We start from the raw sequence: 17,217 nt of genomic DNA on the forward strand, positions 1-17,217 counted from the left end.
CTTTTTCCCTTTTAGTTTTTTTTTTAGTTTTTTTTTTTTTTTTTTTTTCCAGAACATCCCTTGTGGGCCCTAGTATTATTGTGGCATGACCATTTTTGGTCCTTCGTCAACAAACTTATTTAAATGACGTTAAATATGAGGGCATTTCAGTCTTTTTATACTAAGTGGTTTGACCTGCTATATTTTTATTTTTATTTTTTGAAAAAATCCCTAATTCACGACTAGGATCCCCTATCTTCTTCAATTGCAATATGCACCTCCGCAACAATGCCTCTGTAACCTGAGCCTCCGCAGCAATGGAATGACACATATAAATCTAGGACCAAAAAAGAATTAATACTTATAACTGAATAGACTGAAATGGCCTCATATTTAACGCCATCTAAACAAGTTTGTTGGCGGAAGACAAAGAATGGTCATGCCACAATAATACTAGGACCAATAGGGGATGTTCTGAAAAAAAAAAAGAAAAAAAAGTACTAAAAGTAGAATGTCACCTAGAAATCTAGGACCAAAAATGGAATTAACTCCATTAGCATATTACAGTAAAGTGAACATTTGAATACAAGTATCAAGTAGTTTAACCAAAAACCTCAAGCCTCTGCTCTATTCAAGATGGAATATTGAAAGAAAAATCAATGATTTTGTGAGAGTATGGTGGAATGCGGACATGTTTGGTTTTGTTCCTTTCTGATTAGCTTTTATTTTTAATTTTGCGAAGAATATTACTCAAGTTTCCCCCTCCCTTACCCCATCAACCGGGAAAAGAAAAATAAAATCTTAATGATGCTGACATAGATTATGTTTAACAGTATATTTCTTCTGGTTGACAGGCGAGTTACTGGGTATGGAGGGTTGAACCGTCTTTTAGAGGAACAACTATTGCACCAGAACGGAATAGGGTAAGGCAGTTCCGTTAACTGGGTATGCCCTTCACCAGTACTTATATCTAATTCACTCATCTCTGAAGCAGTAACGTTGTAACAGGGGTGTTTCAGCCCACTTTGGGTTGCGTTCTCTATCCTCATTGGTGGTCTCTTATTGGATCTACTGATATCCCTTACTCTCGGTGTCTCTGCACTACCCGTGAACATTATAATAGGTAAACGCTTTTTGATTTTATTCTTGTCGCGAATTCTTTTGCTTCTAAATCTTTTAGAGAGTGCACTTGCTCAAGTTTCAGTGACAAATGTTGTGTAGGTGTAATAGTCGTGCTTGGCCTTGGAACGGCTTTTCGGCTTGCGCTTGAGTTTTGCCATGATTGGAGTGTTAGAAGAGTCGTGCATAGGGTGGAAGCAAATGTTAGCCTCGGTTTTCATCCCGCCTTATAGGCGGGATTGAACATAGAAGACGAATTAAGAATCTTAAACGGCTATTACTTGATTGGTAAGTTCTGTTTCTATGCTGCACTTTGCCCCCTTTGAAGCATTTTGACCTAACTCCTGGAAGAAAGTCTCGGAGCTGCTGCTGTTATCGAGTTATGAAGGGCTTGTTTTTGCGTTTCTAGATGGTTGCTATGAGTAAGCGGATTTAATTGCCACCGTTTGGGTCTAGGAATGCCATTGACATTTCTTTTGTAACCAAGTCTGTGTATTTAATGTACATTTGTCCCCCCCCCCCAAAAAAAAGCATTGACATACCACAGCGTTTAGCCATAAATATTGCTTATCTGAGTTTTGACTTTATACATTCTTGGACAAAAACGCAATATTGCTTATCTGAGTTTTGACTTTATACATGCTTGGACTAAAACGCAACTTGTTACCTATGGGGTGCTAATTTCAATATATTGTGCCGAAAATTTGCTTCTGTTAGTGTGATAAGCTTCTGTATGCTTCAGTTATTGGCATGAGATGTATTCAGGATGTCACAGCTTCTCGAACTCATCAAGAACCGTGACAACCTGCATTACTCGGGGGCTCGAGGCACGATGACAGAAGCAATGGCGATTCGTCTTGGAACTGGTATGGTTTACGACTCCTTGTACCATAAGGTAGAACCCTTTTGTTGCTTTTCGACACAGTAGTATTAAACCGAGATGCATTTTTGATAGAAGATTGTGAAATATCCCTTGTTTTTCCTACTTCTGTTTCCCCAATGGTGACTTTTGTTTGCTGCAATCTGATATAAGCGGCTTTGGAATGGTTCTATTAGAAATCCAATTGCCTGGAACATCCTTAAACTGTACTTCTGTTGTCTGTCCTCCTCTTGTTTAAGGTTTCTACTTTTGTCCTACTTTTATGATGAAATGCATCACAATGAAATGAAATGTACAAATGCACTACACACTAAAAAAATGGACCACACCTAATGATGCATTTCCAAATACTTTGTGGTGCATTTATGCATACCTAATGGTGACCGCACGGGATGCAATGTCTGCATAGGAACTTGACCCTATATATATAAGTATTACCTATTTAAAATTCGTTTCACATAAAATTTTGTGAAATGATAATAATTATTATTATCATAATTAGTGGCGGGTCCATGTAGCTTTAGAAACAGAAACATTTTACACTGAACCCACTTTGTGATTTATTCGATTAGGTCAGTAATCCAACACACAGGTTTCAATTTCTTTGTTCTATATGCTGTCTGAGCCAGCATATTCCAATACCTGTGTTTAGATGGATAATGATGAGAAAGACAATGGACTTATATAATATCAATTCTTGCCAAAATTTTATTGATTGCACTGACTTTTTTAGTGTAGTTTATCTATTGTATATGATTTGTAAATTATTACACGTGAGCAAGATTTATTCAATGCATATCTTCAAATAGTGACTATAATTTCTCCCGTTATTTAATAATACACCTAAACCAAAGTAATACTACCTGAGACAGAGTTGGCTAGTTAAGCGCCCACAGACCACAGTTTATCTATATTCCTTCCCCACGGATAAGGATGGCCTGTTTGGTGTGACAGTGAAATGAATAAGAATAATACAACTAAACAAAAGTAATACTATATTATAAAAAAAAAAAACAAAAAACAAAATCAATACTACTTGTGTTAACCTAAGCAATAATGTGACATATTATGATTGACTTATGATTGATTTATAATATATTATACTCTTGAAAATATTTCTGTTATTTTTCATAAGTATGTGTTATGGTGTATTATGACACACTAATTCTTAGAGATATCTTGTGATTTTTTATCGATAAATCATGTGTTATACTAATTTATACCATCATAAATAACTATAGTAGAATATTTTTCAAAATTAAATTGGACGTTTGCTTGTTTATCGATTATTAGGCCTAGGGTATTCGTACCACTTTCAAAAGTGGGTACCAATGTTGTATTATTCAATTCTTATACCATGGTCTAGGGTATCTGTCATCAGTTAATAGATTATGTGCTTTTAATAAATTGAAGGTACATAATATATTAACTACAAACACATAATATGCAAAATGAATGTTATTTTGGACTAGAGTCTATAATACAAGGTGGACTCTGCCCATGTTATAACACTTGTGCATGACTATTTTACAAATCTTTATCTGTGAAACGTATCGGATCATGTTAATATGTAAATATAATATTTATACTAGTAAATGTAATACTAAATCGTGTCAAATTTTTAATAGAGTTATTTGTAATATTATTTTAAAATTATGAAGGATGAAAGATAATGTAAAAAAGAATGGTGACAAATTTTTTACATTATATATTATAGTGCAGTGCAATTATTTTAGGCTTGGACTTGGCCCCATGCCATGAAGGATAAAAATAATCTATCCAACTATCCAAGTCAATCTCATTATTGTTTTGATTTGAATGGCAGTAAATGTCACTTTTTCGACTTTACCACTGTTTTTCATTTTTTGCTTCTTCATTATTCATTTGATTTCATTTAAATTTTATTTTTTAATAATTAAAATATTCAAAACACTCAATTAGTCAATTATAAATAGGTAACATTTGGTTAAATGTTCCACGTACAAGTACTTTGGACATACTGAATTAGAATTGGTGGAATATAGAAGTTAACAAACTTTCATCAAATTGCAAATGAAGGAAAAAAAAAATGTTTCTGTTCTATTTACTATTTATTAGTCAAATAATTTTTTTTTTAATTTTCATTAGTATTTTTTAATAGTTTTTAAATTTAATTTTTTATTTAATAGTACTTTTAACGTAGTTTATAAATATATAAATTTTACATATTAATTCTAAAATTAATATTATGAAAATTAAAATTGTAAGTAATTTTATTTTATTTTTTTAATATCATTAATAATAATAATAACCAGTAATACAGAGAATGTCAACAATTTTATGCATACAGAGAATGAACAATTTTATGCTCAGATGAAACTTCTGTAGCTCTCCTTGATGGAAGTTCACCTTATCAAAATTCGATGGTGAGATATTGACTCTTTGGACTACAACAAATTGAGAAAGTATAGAACATATATTACCATGTAATAAAGTTAATAAGCAAAGGTGAACCCGGGTAAAAAATACACAATTTATATACTGAATACTCACAATTTACATACTGAATATTTATAATTTTATATACTAAATATTCACAATTTACATATTGAATTCTCACAATTTAGAATGTGAACATTCAGTATATAAATTATGTATTTTAATTTGGGTCCACCTTAGGGGTCTATGAAACTACTGTTAGAGTTAATGGACTCATTAAAGAATAATAACAATAATCCAGAGAATCTAGGACGAATGGAGGGCGGTAGGCCATAACCGCGGAGCCGCAAATCGCCCCTAGTCTGCGAATACCTACTGCCGCTGTGCTCATTTCTTGTTTCCGGCTTTCCGCTAAACTATTATATAAGGGATTGTGATTGAGCTGACCTCCTCACTAATTAACGAAGAGAGAGAGAGAGAGAAAGAGACGCATATTATATTGCTTGACTTGTCTGTTGTGGCGGATCGGATCGGATCGGAGGAATTGAAGAAGAAATATAATGTTTTTGGTGGCGATATTGACGGAGGTGTTGCAGGAGTACACGGCGGTGCTGGCGGGCGTGGTTGAGCACATGTTGAATGAGGCTCCTCTGCCTCTTTCCCGGCGGACGCGGTTCCTCATCGTCCACAGTCTTCCCTTCGCATCCTCCCGTGCTCCCCACCGCCTCCATCCCTTCCACTCGCCGCCTGCCCATTCATCATCTGCCTAATTATTTATGCTTTTCTGTGTGTAATTATGAAGAGGATGATTTGATTTGATTTGGTGGTCTTTGACTCTGTCTGATTTAATTTGGGTGCTTTTGTTGCTCAACAAAATATACATATAAATTTGTTCAAGATGATGTGGGCTTTAATTGCTCAAGAGCATCCATATCAATTCAACATTTTTTTTTCTAGGTGAATATGTTGAAAAGTAAGGAAAAAAAAAAAGCCTAAAGCAGACGTGCCATTTGCAATGCACGCACCTGCTTGGGCGCAAAATGTGCCTCATTACTTTATTGTCATTTTCATACTTTGCAGGGGTTAAAATCCAAGAAAAATTATGCTCCACATCAACAAAAAATCACCATTGATTTTTTAATTTGACAAAAAAAAAACCATTAATATAAGGAGGTCTTGATTTTTATATATTTCTTTTTCTTTGTGTTTTTTTTTAATACTTATATGGAAATAAAAGTTGAGAGTAAATTTTCGAGTCAAAGAAGTATTTTTGTAAAAGTTTCTTGAAAACATCTCCAAACATTACTCAACCCAACTAGTACACTTTAAAAATGAATTTTTTTATTCATACATTATTTGAGTAAATACCTGCCAAGGTCCTCCGAGTTTGGTGCTTTTGCAACCTTTAGTCTTAAACTTTCAAATTGATTATCTTCGAGTTTTAAAATGTTACCAACCGTTAATTTGTTCAGTTTGCGTCGTGTAAATGAAGGGCAAAAATATCCTTTCATCTTATTCTCCTATTTTTAATGCACCAAACAAAAATATCCTTTCATCTTATTCTCCTATTTTTAATGCACCAAACAACTGTTAATTCATTCACAGCAGCTATGATATCATTTATTTGAAAAAAGCATATGCATTTGCTATGACCAAATGCTATATTTTCACTTAAAATATAAGAATATCATGAAAGGACATTTTTGCCCCTTCATAGGTTGAAGAAAAGTTTTTCAGGATAATGAGTGAACTTGGCTCTTATATTTGGACTTGGCAGAGTAGAGATTACAAGGTTGAAGAAAAGTTTTTCTTCTTCCACTAGAGAACTTGGCTCGTATCATTAGTACAGAATCTATTAAAAATATAGGACTATTTGCGTCTGGAGTTGAAATTCCGAACGCTTAAAATGACGTGGTGGCATTTTTGTAATTAAAATGTCTATCATTTAAATATTTTTATTTTATTTTATTTTTAAATGGACCAGCTGCATCCGAAGTTCGCACCACTTCAAACGCAGCTGGTACGTAGCGTTATACCTTCGTGCTTTCGAAGTTCCTGCTTCGGACGCAGCAACCTATTTTTTATTTTTATTTCTTTTTTAAGTTAAAATATATTACGTATATACTTTTAGATCTGGATATGGAGGATCACAATCGCCGCACCTTCCCCACACACCCCTTAACGCCGCCATCGCTGCGCCTCCCGTCGACCGCCGCCGTCCACACTTCCGACTCACGCCCAGCCGTCGCTGCTCTCCACTAGCCGCCGCGTTGCCGCTGCTCTCCTCGCCGCCGGACGCAACTGCCGCACCACCTCGCCGCCGGTGTTCTAACATTTTGATGATGCTCTGATGCTTCAAAGACAACACCTTACACCTGGTTTCTGTAAAATTTCAAATATGCTTCAAAGTAATTGCATATATTTTGCGCTTATATATTTGCTGGTTGATGTAGGGCGGGTTGAGGAATAGGAGGGCTTGCCAGTTGCACGGGAGGAATTACAACGGCAAGACATCGAGCTCCAAGAGCCGGTTTGTGGTGAAGGCGAATGCTAAGGAAATAACATTTGACCAGAGATCCAGGACTGCCCTTCAGGCCGGCATTGATAAGCTCGCCGATGCCGTCGGCCTCACGCTTGGCCCCAGGGGTAATTGCACATTGCTTTAATTTGTTAGTGTTTATTGTGTAGAACTGGAGATACTAAGAAATAGATTTTTGAGTTTTAGGTATGTTTAGTTTTATGTTTGGGTTATCTTAGGATGACTGTGCTAGCTACTTGCATCAATTCATGGTAATTTGCCAATTGCCACTGATTCTATGCATAGCTAGAAGCTTGAAACTCCAAAAGCTCAAGATGTGGAAATACGCAGCAGCTCTGCTATAACATCCTGAACTGTTATAAGCTCAGTGGTGTCAGTATTGTTTAGTAGTTAAGTTGAGCATCATTCATTTGAATTTGAATCTTTTGTTTCCTTAAACCAGCATAACATAATTTGTCCTATGAGTTTTGATAACTATAAATGTATCCAAATGATTCAAACTTGTAAGACTTTATAATTCTTCTATAGGGAGGAATGTTGTGTTGGATGAATATGGAACCCCAAAAGTGGTTAATGATGGAGTAACAATTGCTCGTGCTACTGAACTTGCTGATGCTATGGAAAATGCTGGTGCTGCCCTCATTAGGGAGGCTGATGCTATGGAAAATGCTGGTTAATGATGGGCCCAATGCTGAAAGGATGTAAGATTTTCATAATGCTCTTATTGTTTTGTTACATCAGTTTTTACTCACTCTCGACGTATTGTGTTCTTTTTTCTATACATTGTACTTTAGTATAAAATTCTCATAGGTTAGGTTGCTTGCAAGGTATTTTTACTTCCTATTCCTTGAGTTAATATTTGTTTTTGGTCCCACAATTCTATATTTAATGCAATATTTTACCTTACTAGTCACAAGGGAAGAATTGAGGAGCCTGTGTACAAGACAAGAGGACGGTCAAGGAGCTACAGTCCTAAACCAAGGTAATATCTTTCAATTCATGATATCTGTTAGCTGCAAAAATGATTCTTTTGCTCTTTTAGGGACATTTGGTTGCTACACTTATGTTTATCATACTAGTATGCTGTTATGTAACATGTATATTATTTTTGCCAAAGGAACCAAAGATTGCTACATGAAGCTATTGCATTTTCTTGAATGTATTTTTTTAATCATATTATAGTATAGTATTTCCTTACATTTATATTTAGCTAAATGAACTATAGGTTGCTCAGTGGATCATAATTATGTTAGCACTCAGATTTCTTATATATAGATTTATTGTTGGAATGAAATGCCGGGAATGCACTAATAATCAGATTATGGAACTCTTACATCTTTACAACTGCTTCTAGTAAATTTTTCCACCACATATACACCTGTTTTTGTTTCTTTCTTCAGGGGGGAGGGCAATGGATGCACTTTGGTTACTTTCTTCCAGCAAACTGACACAATACTGAGTTAACACACACACACACAGAATTTTTGTTTTTGTTTCCTTGATTTTTTGCGTACCAACATAGTATTTTCTGACAGATGCAATCCAGCCTCTAGACTTGAGTACACTTCTCTCTCTTGATCTCAACCTGTGGAAAGATAGTGTTTTTAATGATAACCATGATAAGATAATTGCAATTCTCTTCAACTTTTTTATTTCACTATTTGTTTGCAGAAGTCAAATCCTTTTTGACAAAGGAAGTGTTTGGAAAATCATTAGACTAGATTCAGTTTGAGTCACTTCCCTCTAGGTGTTCTAAATATAAAAGTATGTGTTATAACATTTTGTGATTTGTAAATCCTACCATGAAATTCTAATTTTGCTAAAGAACTTTAGGCTCAAGTATATATGCAATAAGGAAGGAGTGAAGACTAATTCCACTGCTCTGACTGCTCTAGTGGAGTATACAGGTGAGTGTTGTTAGCTGTACTAGCAAAATTGCCTCAAAATATTAATCTTTTTTATTTTCCCAAAGTCTGACAGTGGAAAAATATAAAGCCATTTTTTGACATAATTTCTTAGAAGTGGGATACCAACTAAATGTATTAATAGCGCCCAGATCTTCTAAACTCTTTTCAGAGGTTTACTATTGTAGAGGTCAAAGGAACTCTGGCTTCCCCTTGTTGGCTAATGTGAGCACAGAGGTCAATAGACTAAGTTCATTTTCTCTTAAGAACATGTATAATAGTTCCTCAAAAAGCAAACAGGGTAATGTGTCTGTTGAGTAATTCTGAAACTATTTAGTATCTGATCTGATAAAAATTTGGGATCTAAAGTACATGATTATAGAATGCTCTAATGTGTTACCAATACATAAATTTTCTCAAAGTCAACTTAAAGTTCAGGAATATGAATACCACATTTACCTTTGACTCAACTAATTTATTAACTTGATTTCTGACTTTTTACCAGAATGTGATATACGATCGTGCTTAAACACCTTGCAGTTTCTGAACAAAAAGAAGGAGACCCTCAATGTGGTATGAACTTTATATTATCCTGCTGTATAATCTTGATCAAGTAGTCAGTGGAGAGGTTGATCAGTGGCCTCAACCAAGTATATATATTTAATATATGTATTGCATGCTGGCAAAAAATATTTTACTCCTTTCCAGGACAAAATTTGGGAGTGATAATTTCTATACCTGTGCTCAACTTGTACTGTTATTTTTCTGCCAGTAAAATTTATGTAATTACTAATTAGTCATTACATCAATAAATGTCTATGTTTTGAATTGTCTAACCAGATATCTGTGAATAGAATAGTCTTACTTGCCATATGATTATTCTAAATTTTATGACACATTTTTGGCGTTGTATTGAGTTCTCAAACTATGCTTGCCTTTGATTTCTCCAGGAAATTGAAACGACTTCATAGATAGATTTTCCAACTATAGTAGGCAATCAAAATCTTAATGGCTCTAACTTCAAAGTTACTGGAATCTTCTAAATCAGAAGTGTAATTTATATTTTCCTACAGGATAGAAATGATTTTATGTCACGTTCTAGTTACTTTTTCCTATAATCTGCCTTTCCTTTTAGATATATTGATCAACATCATATGCCTCCTTGTAGTTGGAGCTAAAGTCTCAAGTAGTTGGCAAGAAAGATGCATCAAAAAGTGCTTTTGACATCTGGAAAGAGGTAAGTCTAGTTCCTTACTCTATCACTTTAGTCAGATACATGCCTTTGGAGGCCTTTCTCTCATTATTTTGGTAATGTGGTAACCCTTCTTCATTTGTTTTATTTTGGGATTTCATGTTTTGTTTTTCCTTCTAAAGATTTTCCAGAAGAGGATAGCAAAACGTGAGAAGAAATACAATAATTCCTTCCAGTGCATGTCTAATGATTTTGAATCTCTGCACTACCTAATATCTAATAGGTAGGTTACAAAATAATAATTTGCTCGGGAGGATTTCAGCTAGAGATTTGATTTTGAATCTTTGCTCTCAGGGTCCAAAATCTCTAGCTGTAATCCTCCGGAGCAAATTATTATTTTTATCCAATATTTTTATTTTAAAAACAAATGACAATCTGCGTCTATAACTGGGAAGATGCAGACGCAGATAGTCCATTTAAAAAAATAAAAAATCATCTGCGTCTGGGAAACTCCGGACGCAGATACTCCGGACCAATTGCGTCTCCGGGATATGCGTCTGGTGTAGTCCAGACGCAAAAATTCCAAAATTCCAGACGCAAATGCCCATTTTTGTACTAGTGTATATCTGGATTTTGGTGTCTTGAGTAGCACAAGTCTCTATATTCTGGATATGAACAATTTAGCTTTTGTCTCTCTTTCTCTTTAGAATACTGGTTGCTAGAAACTTGAGCTTTTTGAACACTTAAAATTTTGAATGACCAGCACCTTCTTCAAGATAATGAGTGAATGAAGAATTGATTCTCAATTTATATCCATGACTAGGAAGTCTACCATTTGACTTAGACTATCTTTTGACCAAGATTCTAATGGGTTGACTATATATACCGGTAAAGTTGTCATTATTAATTAGTGAATGAAGAATTGATTCTCAATTTGCAGAAGTTTTAAACAACGATATATCCTTAAAATTCGATCTCTCTTTCACTGCCGCATTTTGTCTATACTTTCTCTATCAACTCTCTCAATATTTCCTCAAATTCTAGAAGTGCTTACCTTTGTTCGCAAATTATAGAAGTGTTCACCTTTGTTATAGTTCGTTGAAAGCAGTATATCTGAGTATTGGAATATATTGTTATAATCTATTTTATCATAGAAAACTAACAATTCAACACTTCTAACACATTGGGAGAAAACAATTTTTTTTTAAAGTGTGAATCAAATACTTTGAATTAACCCTTTCTGAAATTATCACACTGTTTTTAATGAATTTTATATTTAATTTATTTTGAATTTTTATAAAAAATTCTAACAAAGTGTCCATGCAATTGCATGCTCTTATTTCTAAGTGAAGGTCAGATCTTCCGGCCCCATGTTAAAATGTCACAAACTTAGCCAACGTGTAACATGCAAAGTTGTGTTTAATAAATAATAGAAATTGTACGTACGTGTCCTCGTGCTCATAGATAATGGATGCTCAAATTTGATTTGAACTATTACATGTAATTGGGTCATTGTGTTCACATAAAGCTGTGGGGATGAAGCCATAGTTGTGAGGATAAACCACCGATGAATTATGTATACAGTTTCTTATAACTCCTTATGAATACTAGGCACCGATCCTCTTATCTAATAAATGAATCATTGAATCACTGTACTTTACCTATCTATAAAATTAAACTTTCTTTATATATTTTCCTTCTTCTATACCCAAAAAAAAATACTTAGCAGTTCTCATAGATTTATGATATCTATAATCTTTAAAGATAAAGTGTGGAAAAAATTTCAATACCAGAATATGATGTATGTTTCGAATTAATGATGGGCATGGGAATTATTGAATGCCAAAAACGAGGTTGAAGGTTGTGGACAAACTTAGTGGTGGCCCCTATTATTTCTTACATTTGGAATTTCAATATAATTCAAAGGTGATATTTATCAAAATCCAATGCATGTATACACTTGCGTGGCAAACAAAGAGCGGTCAAATAATCTCTAACTCTAATGGCGAACTTCATGCATCAATCTTCTTGCCGTGTTACTCTTCGATCGGAATTGCGAATTAATGGAAGATTATTGAAGCCACGCACTCATCACCAGTCTATTTTTCAAAAATCAATTGCATGCATATAAATGTGAGGTAATAGTATAGATGTGATAAATTTTATAAATATTGTAAATTTAAAAGTTTTAATAATTATAAAATTAATCTTATATATTTTATACTAAATATTTTAACTATTGATGAATCATGATGAGGGATTATAATCCATCCTCACTTTTACAATTCTTTCATATAAAAAAGTGAGAATTGCATATATATATATATATATGCAAGCGGTTGCAAAACTCCTTACTTGCGATAACATGAAGTATCCCTATCAATATTTTTATAGGAAGAATGGAAAGGATATATATTCCATATATATAAAAAAATCTTAATAAAAAATATTTTAATTGAAAAAATATCTATTTTTATATTAGAAAAAAAGTGGCCTGAATCCTGGGTCTGTAATCCCAACAGTAATCAAAAGATTCGAATTTGGACTAATAATTTCAATTAATTGATCCAATTAATAAAGATCAGAAGTGGAAGAGATCATCAATCCCAGCAGTAATCAAAAGACTCAAATTGGGATTAATAACTAAGAACTGTGGACTAATATGATTTGTAGATGTGAAATGATTAATTGCTAGAATCACAAGGATTTTCAGATTGTAATTGCAGTTTGCCTCGTCATCAACCAAAAAAAGCAGTCATCAATCAAAAAAAAACAAACAAACAACAGGTTGGTAGTACAAATAATGAAAGTGAAATATCCATGCGATTGCGTGTTATTATTTCCAATTGAAAAAGTCACAAACTCACTCAGCTAGCTAAGTAGTCTCACATGGGCACATGCAAAAGTTTTGTTAAACAAATAAAAACTGTACGTGTCCTAGTATTCATTCATAACGGATAGATGTTGTGGAATTTGATTCAATTACATGCATGCATTAGAACCAATAAGTACATCCATTGGATTTTGTCTTGGCTCGCATAATTAAAGTTGTCGGGATGAAGCCATAGTTATTTACGTTGTGAGGATAGGGATAAACCTTTCATGATAAGTTCGTATATATGTTTGACTTCGCTCCTAGGATAGCCTTCTTCAATAAAACCTGTGGATGCCATGCTTTTCACGTTGCATGTTAATAATTAGATAATCATTCATTTGTTGTTTGCAGCGAGCTAATTAAAATGTTATATATATAAGGGATGATAAAGCTAAGGTTATTCGGAGAGAGACAGAGAAACAAAGATATCGCAGTTGAGGAATCGAAGATCACAAGAATATAATATCATGTTTGTGATGGGGATATTGGCGGAAGTGTTGCAGGAGTACACGGGGGTGCTGGTGGGCGTGGTTGACCACATGTTCAATGAGGCGCCTCCGATCTTGTGCCTTTTTTTCTTTTTCCGTCAGGGTCATTTCAATCAAAATAGAAATTATGCACAATCTCGAAGTCGTTTAACTTGAGTATGCTATTTTATGTTTTTGCCTTAGCTTGTCGATTGTTTCAGGGGCTGTTAGAAGGGTATTAGGGGATTTGGAGGTTTGGTTTTCCCTACTTATATATATATCAGCCATGGATTGTAAAGCATTATGTTGATTTTGAATACACTATCCTTGAAATTTTCTCAACTTCTCTCTTCCTTTCTCTGCAAATTCTCTCCCTCTTCCCAAACTTTCTGTTCTTCCTCTTCTTTTCTGCTCAAAACCCTAGCTAGCTAGCTAAGTCTGTATATACATTAAATTAAATTACCATATATAACATATGTCATTATTTAGTCATTCTAAAAAGAAAAACAATTTCAACTTTCAAAACAGAAGTGGGATGAGCTAGAAAATATTCGTGTGTGTGTATACATATACATATATATATATAGATTACGTGAGTTGTTTAATTAAAGTAGCCACTTTGAAAATAATTAAAGGTGAAAAATGAATATATGTGTCAAGAAAATATTAATTTTGTGCACCGGCCATTTATTTATTTTAATTCTCAATGCAAGAATGACAAGGTATATAGCTGAAATTACAAACAAAATACCGGTCAAAACTCTAGTACAACAGTCATTTATGACCTAAATAAATATTAAAAATAAAAACAAATTGACCCAAAAAAAAAAAAACAAAAAAAAACAAAAACAAAATTGACCAAAATTTTGGTTCTGAGGAAAGCCAGCATTTCCGATACACCTTTGAGTAACCAAATTACTTGTTTAAAGTCTGCAAAATGTACTCGGCATAAAGGTCCCTGCAAATTCAATATAATTCGTCACAAAAGAATAACAAAATGAAGCATTTCACTCAATTAAAATTTTGCAAAACCATGAAATGCTCATCTCATCTATTTATCTATCTATCTTACATGGAGTACTGGATCGCTTTCACGGCAGTGTCCGGTGGAAGAAACTCGTTAACCGCCACCATCTTGTTCTCATTTTTCTTGTCTAAACACCTTTGTCAAGAAAATTTATACGATAACTATAAAATAAGGTTATGATATCAATTTGACTTATTAGGTTGATAGCATACATACTGAAAATGACTTAAATTTTGATTTGATTCTTGCATGTTGTCATGGTGTTTTAGTTTAGTCAATAATTTTTTAATATGTATTTTGAAAACGGGAAGAATAAGATCGTAAACAGTACAGGAGGATACAATCTTCAAAGAATCGGCGAATTTCGGCCAAACGATGAGGAGGGAGTTGGCTGATATCAGTGTAATGCCGGTACTCTGGATCATCAGCACAAACCGCTATGATTTTATCATCCTTTTCACCCTATTATACAAAATCACAAATTAAAAACAAAAAATCAGAAAGAGAAATTTGTAATAAGATCATGTAATGAAAATATAGTGAAAATATTTTTTTTAAATGTGTTCTATCTCAATTAATAATTAGAGTTCATATTTAATTTATGGATCACACGAGAAGAATTGAACCTGATCAATCATCGGCATCAGTCCTATGGCCCTAGCTCGGAGAAAACAACCAGGAACAACAGGTTCCTATTACAAATATTCAATATCAAATACTATTGCAAAATGAGACTATAAAATATATGATTTTACATTATTTTAAAGTGAAGATTGATATGACCTCATGTTAAAAAAAGGTCACAAATTCAGCTAACCAGTCACATGCAAAGTTTTATTTGTTTAACAAATTAAATTAAACAGGTGTATATATAATGAATGTTAAAATTTAATTTGATTGAATTACGTACGTACCTGCATTAGGACTAGAACATCCATGGGGTCATTGTCTTCACATAGAGTTCTTGGAATGAAGCCATAGTTGTGAGGATAAACCACGGATGAATACAGGATACGATCCACCTGCAGGATTAATCAATATATACAAGAGTCCATATATTTATGTTATATTCTCAATACAGAGATGAGATGAGATGAGATGAGAGATTGTAGCTAAATAAGATACCATAATGAGGCCGGTTTTCTTGTCAAGCTCGTATTTTACTTTGCTTCCCTTTGTTATCTCAATCACCTGTAACGTAACCATCACAATCTAACAGTTAAACTAAATTAAATGAACCGATTGAAACTGTAGCTGCATGCCATGCATGCTTAGCTTAATTCTTCTCCCAAAAAGTTGAATCCCCAACCCCAAGGGCCCCACGCCCCAGCCCAACAAAGCATCTGGGAGGATGTAAATTCTATATGTATGTATGGTAATATATATCCAATTGGCAGAAGCAGAAGAGGTTGAATCTCCAATCCCAAGGGCCCCACTCCCCAGCCCAACAAAGCAACTAGGGCGATGTAAATTTTGTATGTATGTATGATATTATATAATATATATATATATATATGGTGCATGGTGGTATGGTATGTAGAGCTTACTACGTTGACAATGCTTGGAGCGTCAGATCCTGCATGCATGCATATATGGGAACAAATTAAAAGCAAGAAAATCGTTAATGAAAACATTTTATATATATATATATATATATATATATATGGAGTTTAGTTTAATTTGCATGATATGATGGGGAAAAAGAAGGTAAGGTAAGGCATATATGCACCTACCTATTTCAAGATCATGCCAGGGATGGGCAGCAATGGACCTCTTGGACAGAGAAGAAAGGATTCTCTGGTTCAGCTTCGGAACTTCGCTTTCTTTGCTCATTTTAATTCAATTCCCTGCTGATAACTATTATTGAACAATTAATATAACAACAAGTGATGATGATGATGATGATGAAGAAGTTAATAAGCTAAGAGATCGATCGACAAAAATGTGGGCAGCAGTACATACTATACATACATAGGATGAGATGCATATATATGGTTGATTTCATTTGGTTATGTAGTAGTAGTAGTTAGAAGAGTATGTACGTACGTGTAGAGCGGGATATATGCATGGGACGAGGAATGAGTCAAGTCCATCTGCATATATTGCATGTATGCATGCCACTTGGTTATATATATGGGACCTCCATCATCTCATCAGACCTACCTACTAAGTATATCATATCTTTACTTTATTAATTAAATATATATATATATATAATTAAGTTCCCGTAAGGTGGGTGTTTCCCGTACGGTTGTGCGGTAGCTTTAGGGGCGTAATTTTCTTCATAATAAAGGTGTGTGATTTTCTTTCTCAATGTGCGTGAACCTAAAGCTTTAAGGTGCGTGATTTACCTTATCTTAGGGTGCGTTGTTTTCATTCTTTAAGGTACGTATGTAATATGTATGCTTAAGGTGCTTGATATGTATGCTTAAGGTGCATGATTTACCTTATCTTAGGGTATGTTGTTTTCCTTCTTTAAGGTGCGTAATATGTATGCTTAAGGTGCTTGATATGTATGCTTAAGGTGCGTGAGTTGTTAAAACTTAAGGTGCGTCATTTTAAAACCTTACGTGTGTGGTTTGTGTACTTGTGGACAGTGTATTCTCAACTGAAGGTGCACCATTTAAAAACTTTAAGTGCGTAATTTATGTTTTTAGCTTAAGGTGCGTCGTGTGTATATATATATATATATTAAAGACCTAATTAATTAAAGACCTAATTAATTATATTTTACACTCTAATGTAAATGTCTCACCCTAATTTCATATTCATATCTTTAATTTATGAAAAAGCTCCCAATCACTACGCAAATATATG

At 33.9% G+C, this 17,217-nt stretch overlaps 3 protein-coding genes across 4 annotated transcripts in view; 2 read left to right on the plus strand and 1 right to left on the minus strand.

Moving 5' to 3' along the window:
* Positions 1 to 1,752, plus strand: part of LOC116026640 — a 6,121-nt gene extending 4,369 nt beyond the window's left edge. For both annotated transcript variants that reach the window (XM_031267971.1, XM_031267972.1), the window contains 3 exons: positions 834 to 902; positions 988 to 1,102; positions 1,201 to 1,752. In XM_031267971.1, coding sequence (XP_031123831.1) covers positions 834 to 902; positions 988 to 1,102; positions 1,201 to 1,331 — 315 coding nt within the window. In that variant the 3' untranslated portion in view covers positions 1,332 to 1,752. The remainder of the gene's footprint in view (positions 1 to 833; positions 903 to 987; positions 1,103 to 1,200) is intronic.
* Positions 1,753 to 6,459: 4,707 nt separating this feature from the next.
* Positions 6,460 to 10,324, plus strand: LOC116028034 (chromosome transmission fidelity protein 18 homolog). The gene is made up of 8 exons (XM_031269830.1): positions 6,460 to 6,774; positions 6,850 to 7,042; positions 7,464 to 7,636; positions 7,846 to 7,917; positions 8,769 to 8,842; positions 9,345 to 9,412; positions 10,008 to 10,076; positions 10,214 to 10,324. Exons 3-8 carry the CDS (start codon positions 7,548 to 7,550, stop codon positions 10,316 to 10,318), a joined length of 477 nt encoding a protein of 158 aa, XP_031125690.1. The 5' UTR covers positions 6,460 to 6,774; positions 6,850 to 7,042; positions 7,464 to 7,547; the 3' UTR covers positions 10,319 to 10,324.
* Positions 10,325 to 14,190: 3,866 nt separating this feature from the next.
* Positions 14,191 to 16,324, minus strand: LOC116027925 (soluble inorganic pyrophosphatase PPA1). Its single transcript, XM_031269708.1, has 8 exons — positions 16,134 to 16,324; positions 15,948 to 15,976; positions 15,526 to 15,591; positions 15,315 to 15,422; positions 15,027 to 15,092; positions 14,742 to 14,862; positions 14,446 to 14,527; positions 14,191 to 14,331 (listed from the first exon to the last, which is right to left on the minus strand). Exons 1-8 carry the CDS (start codon positions 16,231 to 16,233, stop codon positions 14,289 to 14,291), a joined length of 615 nt encoding a protein of 204 aa, XP_031125568.1. The 5' UTR covers positions 16,234 to 16,324; the 3' UTR covers positions 14,191 to 14,288.
* Between the last annotated feature and the right edge of the window lie 893 nt (positions 16,325 to 17,217).

The sequence above is a fragment of the Ipomoea triloba genome, chromosome 8 (assembly GCF_003576645.1).
Source record: "Ipomoea triloba cultivar NCNSP0323 chromosome 8, ASM357664v1".
Taxonomy (NCBI): Eukaryota; Viridiplantae; Streptophyta; class Magnoliopsida; order Solanales; family Convolvulaceae; genus Ipomoea; species Ipomoea triloba.

Coding starts and splice junctions, on each gene's coding strand:
- LOC116028034 (XM_031269830.1), top strand. CDS start 7,548: ATGCTATGGAAAATGCTGGTGCTGCCCTCATTAGGGAGGCTGATGCTA. Junction 7,637..7,845: donor GGGCCCAATGCTGAAAGGAT/GTAAGATTTTCA, acceptor TTACCTTACTAG/TCACAAGGGAAGAATTGAGG. Junction 10,077..10,213: donor CTTTTGACATCTGGAAAGAG/GTAAGTCTAGTT, acceptor TTCCTTCTAAAG/ATTTTCCAGAAGAGGATAGC.
- LOC116027925 (XM_031269708.1), bottom strand. CDS start 16,233: ATGAGCAAAGAAAGCGAAGTTCCGAAGCTGAACCAGAGAATCCTTTCT. Junction 15,977..16,133: donor CTGGCATGATCTTGAAATAG/GTAGGTGCATAT, acceptor GCATGCATGCAG/GATCTGACGCTCCAAGCATT. Junction 15,592..15,947: donor CTCCAAGCATTGTCAACGTA/GTAAGCTCTACA, acceptor GTTACGTTACAG/GTGATTGAGATAACAAAGGG.